This window comes from Octopus sinensis, linkage group LG21 (assembly GCF_006345805.1).
Source record: "Octopus sinensis linkage group LG21, ASM634580v1, whole genome shotgun sequence".
NCBI lineage: Eukaryota > Metazoa > Mollusca > Cephalopoda > Octopoda > Octopodidae > Octopus > Octopus sinensis.
Genome location: NC_043017.1, coordinates 18,657,283 through 18,671,081, shown reverse-complemented (window position 1 = coordinate 18,671,081; position 13,799 = coordinate 18,657,283). Strand labels below are relative to the sequence as shown.

The following is a 13,799-nucleotide window of genomic DNA, read 5'->3' as shown; positions in this document are numbered from 1 at the left end:
AAAGTTGGCTGTGTACCACAGGACTTGAAGGATGCTTCAATTGAACATCTGTATAAGAACAAAGCAACAGAAATGTCTGTGATAATCATCGTGGAATATCAGTGGTAAGATTCTTGCTCAACGCATTCTCGACAGGATCATCTAACATGTAAATGATATCTATTTAGAATCTCAGAAAATAAGTGAATGTAGACCCTAATCTTCTTCTTTGATCTCTGTTTGTAGGAATTGAACAACCTGTTAAGTAACACATGTTTACAGAACACTCTAGTGGCTTGGACTCCTGTTGGATGGCTACTGATCACTTCTTTCTTCTACATTCCATATTTAAAAAGAAACAAGACCATACGCAAACGTTTATCCTATCTTACAATCACTAAATTGGTATGTATTATTATTATTATTATTATTACTATTATTATTATTATTATTATTATTATTATTATTATTATTATTATATTATTATTATTATTATTATTATTATTATTATTATTCAGAAGGGTCATAAAATAAGTACCAGTTGAGTACTGGGATTGATGTAATAAACTATCTTCTCCCCCAAATTTGCTGACCTTGTTCCAAAATTTGAAACCATTATCATTGTTGTTGTTGTTATTATTATTATTATTATTATTATTATTATTATTATTATTATTGAGTAAGAGAGCAGTGCATGCCATCAAAGTGACATTGGGGTAAAATATACGAAGCCCAGTATACCCATCATGACTACTTGTCTGATAAGGGTACACTAGGCTCATTTATCACAACCATATGTGCATGACATGGTGATCTCATATCCAGATAAACAGTGCATGACCTTGCAGGTGGGGCCTGGTTAGAATTTTCTTCTGGTCAAGTAGCCCATCCCTCTCAAAAGGCCCCTGAATCAGGATTGTTTAAGGATGTTGAATGAAACACCCATGTTTCCAGAGCTGAATTATTCAAACCCCAAAGAATTCTTTTCAACACATGGCTATGATGCTCCCCCACTACTTCTACTCATGATCAGAGATGTACATATCATCAGCCACTAAGGGACATGGTCAACTGCTTAAGGTCAAACAACTGACAAGCAAATCTGTGGTATTGAGCAGAATATTTGTTGCAGCCCATCTTTTATACCAAGACAAAATATTATTATTAAAGCAGTGAGCTGGTAGAACTGTTAGCATGCTGGGCAAACTGCTTAGCAGTATTTCTTTTGTTCTTCTGTTCTGAGTTCAAATTCCACCAAGGTTGACTTTGCCTTTCATCCTTTAGGGGTTGATAAACTAAATACAAGTGAAGTACTCGGGTTGATGTAATCAACTATTCCCCTCCCCCAAATTTTAGGCCTTGTGCCTACAGTAGAAAGGATTATTATTATTATTATTATTATTATTATTATTATTATAATTATGATAAAGTGGTGAGCTGGCAGAATTGTTAGCATGCAGGGCAAAATGCTTTGTGGTATTTCATGTCTTTATGTCCTGACTTCAAATTCCACTGCGGTTGACTTTGCCATTCATCCTTTCAGGGTCGATAAATTAAGTACCAGTAAAACATTGGGGTCAATGTAATCAACTAGTCTTCTCCCCACAAATTTCAGGCCTTGTGCCATTACTAGAAACAGTTATTATTATTATTATTATTATTATTATTATTATTATTATTATTATTATTATTATTATTATTATTATTATTAAGGCAGTGAGCTGGCAGAACTTTTAGCATTCTGGGGAAAAAGCTTGGTGGCATTTTGTCTGTCCTTATGCTCTGAGTTCAAATTCCACTGAAGTCAATAAAATAAGTACCAGTTGAATACTGGGGTCAATATAATTGACTATCCCCTTCCCCTAAATTTCAGGCCTTGTGCCTATTGTAGAAAGGATTATCGTTATTGTTGTTGTTGCTGTATTTCATACAAGTTATTCTATTCTCACTCAGGGCCCTCAAATAACTGCTTATCTTCATTTTGAAAACATAAGGACATAGGAAATGTGTCAAGTCCAACAGGAAACTGTGTTTCCTAGGGCTAAATAACAGTAGCATTCTTCCCTTTCATGGGACTGTCACATTAAGTTGACGACATACTATCAGCATGTCAGATGTTTTATTGTGAGCAGCTTAGAAGTGCAGCCAGTTTTCCTCTGACCGGTAGGAATGGCAAAAGGGTTTGTAAGGCAGACAAGATTGAAATGACTGAAGATTAAGCAGAATCCTTTTGATCAAGCTTATGTCTTCTTCACCAACATCCACTTGGAGTGAAAGGTGCTGCCCTCTGCAGTGAATTTGATAAAACGGATTTGGGTGGTGGGGTGAGGCTGGCTTTTCTGAATGGGTCAGCTCTCAGTATGGAATAGGTCTTTCTGTCTTTATCTCTCTCACATTCTCTCTTCCATCTTCCTGCCCCGTTCCCCTCTCTCTTCTATTGCTCTCTCCTTCACCACCTTGCTATTTCTTACTCTTCCTACTTCTCTTTTGTATGCTCTTACACATACACACTTTTTATCTCTCTCTCTCCTCTTCACCTCCCCCTTCATTCTGCTATTTCCCTCTCTTGCCTCAGTCTTCATATCTCACCCTCTCTTTCTCACTCTCCCATCTTCAACCTCATCTTCTCTCTTCCAATTTTCCTCTATGTTTCTCCCCTGACTGGCTGACCATCAGTTCATTCACCAATGACCACAATTACCTTACCTTTCACTCTCTCTCTCATTTACAGACAGCCACCAGTTTATTAATCTCAGCCACCATTACTTTCCTCTTACACATCAACATGATAAAACACAAGGATAGAACTGTCATCAATTTTGGCAAAGGTCTTACTCTATTTTCACAGGTGAGTGCTTAAATCTTCTGGTTCCCTTTTCACAGATGAGTCTATGCAGACCCCATTTACTTCTCATCTATAACAGCACTTAAGCTCTTCACTCCCTGTGGAGCATAAACCATCAATGACTTATCTCCACTTGGAGGCTGGTGCGACCTCCTGGCTTGCCAGTCTCCAGTCAAACTGTCCAACCCATGTCAGCATAGAAAACGGACGTTAAACGACGACGACGATGTCGTCGACTGTGAGCTGGCATTCTACCTTCCTTATGAATCTATGTGTTTCCCTGAAGAAAGGTGTTCCTCTCCCAAGGCTTATTGGATTTCAATTCTCATCAATGCTCATGTAACTTTGACTTTTCATCTGTAGGGTATGTTGGCCCAATGCAAATTCATTTTTATCTCTGTGAAGAGATGATCTTGCCCTTATTTTTTCACCTGTCTAGCACGAAAGGCCCTACTCAGAACCCTGTGTTCTGCTGACATATAATTCAGTGAAGGTCCTTAAGGCACATAAGGACGAGGTCTGGGCCTCGTGGTGGTTCTGTAACAGCCAGCAATCATTATCACCATCAACAGTTCGCAAATAGTAAGTTTCACTTCACCATTAACTGTTTGGTGCTGTGGTTCTCAACCAGGCTTCACATAGTCCTTAGGGTTCCATATAAGATTTTGTTCTTGAAATTTATCTCCAATAAATTGCTTACACCCCCACAATACACAAAATGCTTTAAGTTTTGAAATTTCAAAGATGTGATTGTTTATTTTTAGAATGACATTGTAGTGTAAGTGTGAGAGGCCTGATCTGGCCTGTTTGAAGGTAAAACAGGTACAATGATATTTTGGTCAGATATGGCCAGTTAAAATGATAAAAGGTTAGACATCAAATAGTTATGGGCATTCATCTAAGTAAAACAGAAATCAAAAGGATCCATAGGTAAGAAATGGCTGAGAACCACTCACCTGGTGCAATGGAACGATTAATCCATTGAACTGATAAACCATTAAACTGTTATTCTTGCAAATCCTCTTAACACTTAATATTTGTGCTTTGTGTGTAGGTTTTATCATTGGTCCTGCAGTATGCGGAATTTAAGAAGAGAATCTTTACATCTGCTGTGAACTTCATCTATTGGCTGCTGGCCATTTTTGAAAATATTGTTTGGTTGATTGCTGTGGAGGAGCAGGCTGAGGTAAGTCTTGATAGTGGTGGTGGTGGTGTGTGTGTGTATGTGTGTGTAGGGATTGATGCTAGATGTGTTGAAACAATTGTGATTAATAATAAATTCTCATATATTCCATCTTCTGTCTTTCATTTGCCATATACATAATGATCACTGTAAAAGTGACCGTGCTTTACCAATAAGCTACCAGGTGTAAACCATTTGTTTTATCATCCAATATATATATATGTAGAATGGTTGTATACTGTCAATCTAACGTGAATGTGACAGTAGGGGGTTACACCACCGCTGTTTAGCCCTAGGAAGCATCGACGCCTCCTGATGGCTTTGACACATTTTTCCTGTGTCCTTATATACATTTACGTAACCCCCTACTGTCACGTTCACATTAGATTGACAGTATACAACCATTCTATCGCCCCACCACCGTACATATCTCTATGAGAGATTTAGAAATTTAATATTTCTGATATATATATATATATTATATATATATATATATATATATATATATATATATCCTTCTGTATTTTCTTTTATCCAAACCTAGGAACTTTTCAGCATCCCCTCGTATGTGTGTGTGTCTTTGTGCCTGTGTTTGGCACACTTCACCTCCTGACAACCAGTATTGGTTTGTTTATATCCCCATAACTTAATATTTTGACAAAAGAGATGGAAAGAATAAATATCAGACTTCAAAAAAGAATAGTGAGGTCCATTTGTTTGACTAAACCCAGCATGGCCACAGTCCAACGACTGAAACACGGAAAGGATAAAAGATAAAATACAATTAATTGTTTCAGCTAACAGTTGAAATAAAAGTTTTCCATTTTCTGTTTTCAGCCAGACAAACTAGAATCGATCCTGGTGAAAATTAGCCTCTCCTTCAAGTGTGCCCTTTTCCTTTTATTCTGTTTTTCAGAAAAAAGGAGTAAAAAACTTGTAAGTAAAGCATTATTTTACAAATCTCGTCTGTAAAATTACAAAAATGTTGTCAATAATAATAATAATCCTTTCTACTGAAGGCACAAGGTCTGAAATTATTGGGGGAGGGATCTAATCAATTACATCGACCCAGTGTTTCACTGGTATTTAATTTATCAACTCCAATAGTATGAATGGCAAAGTCAGCCTTGGTGGAATTTGAACTTGGAACATAGTGACAGGTGAAATACATTTCATCCAGTATGCTAACGATTTTGCCAGCTGGCCACCTTATATAATAGTAATGATAATGATGATGATGACGACGACGACGACGATGACGACGACACGGGTGTGTGTGTGTGGGTGTATGTATATGGTGTGTGTGTGGGTGTATGTGTATACTTATATGTAATAGATGTATGTATGTGTGTGTGGGTAGGTGTATGAATATATATAATTATTTGCATATTGTGGTGCACCTGAACTTGTGGTGCACCTGAGCACTGTATACAATAATTTCATTATTATTATTATTTTAGATCAACATACAGACGGATAGTTATATAGGTTATATGAACAAACAAGCACACATACACAAATGAAGACCGAAACACATGACCATATATACACACACACACTTTACTTCACACAAGGACACATATGGAGACACACGTCCACACATATGGAAATGCACATCTATACATACAAACATGGTACATAGCTGCAAAACACACACACACTCAGACATGCACACACAAGGAGACAGAGGTACACACACACATATACAAACACACACATGCACATACATAAAAACACACAAACACCACAGACATGCAAACACATGAATATGCAGAATACATACATACAAATGTACACACATAGATAGATACATATGCACAGACATGCATACACACACATGCTTACATACATACATACATACATACATGCATGTATAGACACACACATACACATACACACATGCTGATCCACACACATGAGAACAAACGAACAAACAAAAAGGAACACAGTGTGAGTAATGGACAGTCAACGACTATTGAAAAGGTTGCAAGATGCAACAAAAATTTTAGAAAAATAAAAAAGAAATAAGTGTAAATTTTACTGGTGAGTGTGTTAAATTATAAGGCATAAAAGAGAATGACCCTACCCAGACACAACAGAATATGCTTCAACACACGAACTCATATAAAGTATCTTGTAAATCATTCCCAATTCCTCCGTCTACGCAGGCTCTGTAGTGACCACCATGACTTTGAGACTAAGTCTCAACTCATGGCTTGCCACTTCATCCTACGTGGATATCCCCTCTCCACTATCCACACTGCCCTTGCCAGAGCACGTTCCATGGACCGTGCATCTGCTCTCTCCCCCCACACCCACCCTGTCGTCTCCTATTTCCCCTCACCTACCACTCCACCTTCCTATCTCTCCAATGCACCATTCTCCGAGCCTTCCAGCGACTCCAGTCCAACCCCTCCACTTCGCGCATCTTCCCTAACAGACCCCTTCCTTCCTTCAAGCGTGCCTACAACCTATGAGACCTCTTGGTCCACAGCTTCTTCCCTAACCCAAGCTCCCAACCCGGCTTGTTACCCTGCTTTTGGGGTTGATAAATTAAGAACCAATAGAGGACGGGAGAAGGGATCGATGTAATTGACTAATTTCCTTCTCCTCCTCCTCCTCCCAAATTACTGGCATTGTGCTAAAATTTGAAACCTGTACTCTAACAGTCATGTGACTGTCTACCAATTCTTCTTTTCCAGAATCCTTATGAAACTGCTTCCTTCTTGTCGCGTTTAACATTTTTCTGGATGACAAGGTCAGCACAAATCCCTTCTGTTTTCTTTTCCTTTTCACTTCTAAATTGTCTTTCAAAGGGCAGGGGAAGCTTCAGTGGCTTGCTCCACATAAAATAATGATGAAATGCCTGGCAAGGATGAGGTTTGAAATTGCAAGCCATGAGTTAATAAACTAAATGATTTCTGGGGTTTTCTTTTTTTGGTGCAAAGGTAGTTGTTTATGATGATGATGTGGTGGTGGTGGTGGTGGTGATAGTCATAACAATAACGACGAAGTTGGTAATGTGTTCATTATGCCAGACTGCTTTATCAATACCAGTGCTGTGTTCTTTATTTGTTGTTGTTGTTATTATTATTATTATTGGCAGTGCATGCCATCAAAGTGACACTGGTGTACACATATACAAAGCCAAATATACCCATCATTACTACCCATCTGATAAGGGTACACCAGGCATATACATCACAACCATATGCGTGCAACATGGTGATCTCATATCAAGATAAACTGCGTGTCACCTTGCAGGTGGGGGCCTAGTTAGAATTTTCTTCAGGTCGAGTAGTCCATCCCACTCAAAAGGTCCCTGGAATAGGGGATTCTTTAAGGATGATGAACGAAACACCTATCCTTCCATAGGTGAATTGTTCAAACCTCAAAGAGTCCCTCTTGACACATGGCTATGATGCTCCCCCACTACTTCTGCTTGTGATCAGAGATGCACATATCGTCAGCCATTAAGGGACATGCTCAACTTGTTAAGGTCAAACAATTGACAAGCAAATCTGTGGTATGGAGTAGATTATTTGGTGTTGGCCATCTTTTATACAAAGATTAAACATGTACTTGATAAAAGTTCCAGTCAGTTGAGATCGGAAGCCATGAGAGCCTGAGCCTGGCATTTATTATTATTATTATTGTTGTTGTTGTTATTGTTATTATTATTATTATTGTTGTTGTTGTTGTTGTTGTTGTTGTTTATTATTATTGTTGTCGTTGTTGTTGTTGTTGTTGTTGTTGTTGTTTTTGTTTTTGTTATTGTTGTTTTTATTTTTTCAGTGTGATGATTCGTGGCTACAGACAGAGGAACCGAGACAATTTCGTCCCCAACCTGATGGAAAACGACACAACATCCTACATTCACTTGAAATGCAAAGCCTCGGAGAAGACGATGTACGTTATTGGAGTCACACCCCTCTCCCCAACCACTACTATCACTTTTAGTATTGTTGCTGTTGCTGTGATCATGTGATGTAATGAGTTAAGACACATGTGGCTGGTCATGTGATAAGTCACATTTAATTGGTCTTATGACATCATGTGCTTGGTTATATGGCTTTGCTCTTGAGGTATAATATGATTGGCCACATCTATTCAGTCATGTGACATGCGGTTGTTAGTGAAGGTGCATGGCTTAGTAGCCAGGATATTTAGCTCACGATTGTAAGGTCTTCAGTTCAATTCCTGGCAGCAAGACATTTTATTTTATGTTGGCCCAGTTCACTCAGCTAGCAAAAATGAGTCGTACCAGTAATTATGTTAAGGTTACTCTTACCTGTGGAGTACTCAGCCACTTGCATGTTAATTTCATGAACAGGCTGTTCCATTGATCGGGTCAACTGGAACAGTTGTCATCATAACCAATGGAATCTCAGTTATTGATGTGATTGGTCCCAAGTATTTAATTATTTGACATTAGGTGATGTCACATGTATCTGGTGATGTGGCATTTCAGTTTCAGTTGGCCATGACAACCAATGCCATGTGGTAACAAGCAACAAACCACCCACACATCTTACTATACAATGCCACATGTATCTTACTGTTTGCTAAACTTGTTGCCTCTTTGGACAGGAAACATTTCAACATATTTTCATTTAATTTCAGGAAGAGCAAAAACCATCATTGGTTTTCAGTTCTTGTGAGAATGTTCTGGAAAGAATTAATTTTCATCTTTTTAATACGAGCAATGTACGACATTTTGGTGTTTGTAAACCCTATCCTTCTCTTGTGAGTATCTGTCAAAGAGGTTTCTTTTGAATTTTGTTTGATATAACACTTGTCTTGTGTGTTTAAGTTTAAGGTTAAGGGCTGTGTACATGGGCCAATGAAGGCCCTCCAAGGGCAGTGAGATTAATACAATTAATGTGTCATTCATTTCCAGTCTTTTGTTAAAACTTGTCTGGCTAAGAAGAAATTTAAAATTACTTGGAAATGGGTGAGAGTTGGTGACATGACAAAAATCCACCTCAATGAACTTTGTGTAATCTATGAAGACATGGAACAGTGGATGTTAAGATGATGATATTTCTTCCCACGATACCAAGAGATAGTAGCAGTAAGCTTCAACTGTGAAGGGCACAACTCATTATACAATAATTAAAAGTTGATTGCCCAGTGTTTACACTAATGTTTAAAGTGGTGACCTGACAGAATCATTAGCACTCCTGGCAAAAGGTTCAGCAGCACTTTGTCTGTCCTTCTGTTCTGAGTTCAAATTCTGCTGAGGTTGACTTTGCCTTTCATCCTTTCAGCCTCGAGAAAATAAGCACCAGTTGAGTAATGGGGTCGATGTATTTGGCTTACCCTCGCCCCCAAAATTGCTAACCTTGTGCCTAATTTGAAACTAATATTTACTCTAATGTTAATGCATTCTACTGAACCTAACTCAATCTAAATCTCTCTTATATTTCAGTTATTTCCTCCCCTTTCTTGAAAGCAAAACACCAGGTCCCAAATGGATAGGTTACGTCTTCGCATTCACATTCTTCATTGTCAATATAGCAATGTCCATGGCAGACCAAGCGGTTTACTGGAGAAGTAACAGGTTGGGACTGAATGTAAAGACAGCAATCAGTGATGCCATCTACAGGAAGGTACTTGATTGTATTTTAACATTTTATACACAGACCCATCATCCTTGGCCTCCTTCACTCCTTATTTCTCCTTTGTCCTCATCTTTTAGACTCTTGTAACACTGGTTACTGCAAGAGACTCCTTAGTTTCTCCATCTACCCTTAACACTAAAATAACTTCTGCTTCAACCCCTATAGGTACAATAATTCTCTGACATCTGACACATCTACAATACCCCAAAACACTGCTACGCCAGAACACTTATATGGCACTATTATAACACTGTTCTCCTAACTTTATCTCTACCACTCAGTATACAACACCCCAAAACACTGTTACAACATCACCCTAACAGCCCCATTTATTCCACAATGTGTGTTGCTTATGTGTCGATCTGACAAGGACCATCATGTGCACAAATGGCTGGTCAGTATAATCTGTGTGTAGAAATGTATTTGGCACTGCGAATAGGGAATGCAAATGGCATTATGTGAGATCTCATGACATCTTCCTTTCTGACCTGCCTGCATTACCCAGCTACAGTCACTTTGTTAGCCTCACAGGTCATGGAGCTATTGGTGGTAGCTGTACACCATTCTCCTCTGTCCAATACTCTTGGTTGCCACTCTTTGTTGTTAATATTTTTCTTCACTAAGGCAGCAAGCTGGCAGAACTATTAGCATACCAGGCAAAATGCTTAGCAGCATTTCATCCAGCTTTATGCTCTGAGTTCAAATTCCACCAAGGTCAACTTTGCCTTTCATTCTTTTGGGGTCAATAAGTACCAGTTGTTCAATAAGTACAAGGCTGCGAGCTGGCAGAAATGTTAGCACGCCAGACAAAATGCTTAGCGGTATTTCGTCTGTCTTTACGTTCTGAGTTCAAATTCTGCCAAGGTCAACTTTGCCTTTCATCCTTTCAGGGGTCGATAAATTAAGTACCAGTTGCATACTGAGGTCAATCTAATCGACTGGCCCCCTCACCTAAAATTTTGGGCCTTGTGCTTAGAGTAGAAAAGAATAGATACCAGTTGAGCTCTGAGGTTGATATAATCAACCTGCTCCTCCTCCGAAATTGCTTGTGTCAAAGTTTGAGACAAATATTTGTCTTCAGTCAGGATTTCAAAGTATCTCTGCAGCACTTTTTAAAATTTTTTTGTGAAAATGTTTACCATTTTGAAGCTAAATTTAAAACAGCTTCTCTGAGAGCTAGCAGCCTGGCATGTAAACTCCATGACCTGCTCAACACTACAGTGACTGGATCAGGATTGTGAAGACAATGAATACTTTGGCAAGAGAGGATTTCTCTGATAGGAATCCTGTCCTGATAGGGAAATACTTCCCTTTGGCCTAGGGGTTAGAGTATTGCACTCACAAATGCAAGATTATGGTTTCAGTTCCCAGACTGGTTGGTGCATTGTGTTCTTGAGCAAAACACTTCATTTCACATTACTCCTGTCCACTCAGGTGTAAATGTGTATTCCAGCCATGGACTGGCATCCTGTTCAATAGCAATCTTATCATTTATACACCATAGAAACTGAGTAACCAACTACATGAGTTGGAGTCAAAACAGTAAGGTCCAACTGTGAGTTATAGGGGCCAAAATAGTAATGTGCAGCCATGAGTCATAGAAGTCAAAACAGTAATCTCTAGATGTGAGTCATTGGAGTCAAGATAGTAATGTCAAACTATGCATCATAGGAGTCAGAACAGTAATGTCAAACTACGAATTGTAGGAGTCAAGACAGTAATGTCCAGCCATGAGTTGTAGGAGTCAAGACAGTAACGTCCAGCCATAAGTTGTGGGAGTCGAAACAGTAATGTTCAGCTGTGAGTTGTCGGAGTCAACACAGTTATGTCCAGGGGTTGATGATGATGATGATGAATCCTGTTTTGCCATTTTATGCTAAGCATCTTTCAGGGGCAGATAGTATGGAATTGGCTCAAATTCCTTGCATGCCCTTGGTAGGCAGTCTGTGCTTCACAGCTATAGAATCACACTCTGGTACACCTTGAGCTTCATCTTTAAAATGATATCTTTCTCATTCTACACATCTGCATGGAGTTTGTTGAATGTTGCGGTGTCTTTGGCAAGTCTGGCATCCACATTATCTTCAACAATAATGGCTCAAAAGAGTCTGTTTCCCAGCCAGGTGAACTTGTCCACCATGTTCAGTCATTGCCCATTTACAAAGCCATTCGGTTCAACATAGGTCTTTTCTAGAGCTGGTTGATGCATCACTTTGGTCCTCTTTCTACTGATTGGAATTGTTCAAAGCATCAGAGATATTGTCAACATTATTATTATTATTATTATTATTGCATGTCAGCCTCTGAGACAATGTTGAGAGAGAGAGAGCTCAGTCAGACATTGGTGAACAGAAAGTCACTCATTTTGCATGTCGATAATTTCTGGCTGTTTTATTTTTATTGAAGTCTTCTGAGATTGAAGATGGAACAATCAGTGGGGTGACTGGTACCAATATCAAACCTGCCACATCCCTTATCAACCCACCCACCACCACCATCACCACAATGACTACCACCACTACTTCCACCATCACCACCACTACTTCCACCATCACCACCACTACTACTACTACTACTACTACTACTACTACTACTACTACTACTACTACCACCACTACCACTGTCACTGTCACCCCTGCCACCACTTTCACCATTACTACTATCATCACCACCACCTCCATCACCACCACCATCATCACCACCGCCATCATCACCATCACCACCACCACCACCACTACCACTTTCACCACTACTACTATCATCACCACCACCTCCATCACCACCACCATCATCACCACCATCACCACCACCACCGCCATCACTCTACAACCACCACTACCACTTTCACCATTACTACTATCATCACCACCTCACCTCCACGACCATCACCTTCACCACTATCACCTCCACCACCACCACCACCACCACCACCACCACCACCACCATTATTACTACCAATTTTTATTCTCTATTTTCCAGTTACTGAAGAAGAGAGGTCAACTTTTACAGGACGTGTCCATAGCCAACTTACTCTCCGTCGACACTGACATGTTCCATGAGTGTACTGCTTTCCTGTGGGTGCTTTGGTCGGCCCCGTTTCAGTTCATCATCTGTTTTGTCATTCTTGCGGTGCACTTCAAATATGTCGCCCTGTACTGTGGCCTCATCTTCCCTGCATACATCTTAGTACGGTACTGCCTGAAAAAGATTGGTGAATGTCAAGAGGAATTTTTGAATGAGAAAGACAACCGACGATGTGTGATGAAGGAAATCATGGACAAAATAAAAGTAAGCTTTGTCTTATTAATTTCAGTTTTGTCTTTCTTCAGATGCTTTGCCAATTTCCTGACACTGTACTGCTGCTGCTGCTGCTGCTACTACTACTACTACTACTACTACTACTACTACTACTACTACTACTACTACTACTACTGCTAATAATAATAATAATAATAATAATAATAATAATAATAATAATAATAACTGCAAGGTCATGTGCTGTTTATCTTGATATGAGATCACCATGTCACGCACATATGGTTGTGATGCATGTGCCTGGTGTACCCTTATCAGACGAGTAGTCATGATGGGTATATTGGGCTTTGTATATTTTACCCCAGTGTCACTTTGATGGCATGCACTGCTCTCTCACTCAATAATAATAATAATAATAATAATAATAATAATAATAATAATAATCCTTTCTACTATAGGCACAAGGCCTGGAATTTAAGGGAAGGGGGATAATCAATTACATCAACCCCAGCACTTGACTGGTTCTTAATTTATCAACCATGATAGAATAGAAAGCAAAGTTGACCTCAGTGGAATTTGGGAAACAGATAAACTAGATTAATCACATTCAGAACCTGTGTGTTTGAAATCTGTGTTTCCACAAAAGAAAGAAGGCTAGAAATACTTTCCCAGTTTCTCAATTCAAAAAACATCTGCTATTTATTCTACTTTTTTTCTTCTTCTTCACTGATTATAAATGTCTGTGTGTTCCCACACATGTATTAAATTGTCACTGTGTTTGATAGTGTTGCTTTCTATTTCATTGTTATTCACAGGTTATAAAACTTCAAGCTTTAGAGTCAATTTTTCTGAAGAAATTACAAGACATCCGAATAAAAGAACTCAGCTTTTTGCAAAAACGTCTTCTCTGGGA

The 13,799-nt window shown here is 39.0% G+C and overlaps 1 protein-coding gene across 4 annotated transcripts in view; it reads left to right on the top strand.

The window, feature by feature from the left end:
* The window catches only part of LOC115222924 (ABC transporter C family member 12), a 78,257-nt gene that overhangs the window by 24,506 nt on the left and 39,952 nt on the right, over positions 1-13,799 (top strand). For 2 of the 4 annotated variants that reach the window (XM_036511908.1, XM_036511907.1), the window contains exons 2-11: positions 226-384; positions 2,711-2,827; positions 3,879-4,010; positions 4,845-4,943; positions 6,710-6,765; positions 7,803-7,917; positions 8,608-8,753; positions 9,439-9,619; positions 12,611-12,919; positions 13,702-13,799. The exon at positions 13,702-13,799 is cut by the window's right edge and continues 40 nt beyond it. In XM_036511908.1, the coding sequence (XP_036367801.1) occupies positions 226-384; positions 2,711-2,827; positions 3,879-4,010; positions 4,845-4,943; positions 6,710-6,765; positions 7,803-7,917; positions 8,608-8,753; positions 9,439-9,619; positions 12,611-12,919; positions 13,702-13,799 (1,412 nt within the window). The remainder of the gene's footprint in view (positions 1-225; positions 385-2,710; positions 2,828-3,878; positions 4,011-4,844; positions 4,944-6,709; positions 6,766-7,802; positions 7,918-8,607; positions 8,754-9,438; positions 9,620-12,610; positions 12,920-13,701) is intronic. The other 2 variants (XM_029793318.2, XM_036511909.1) reach the window with 2 other exon arrangements.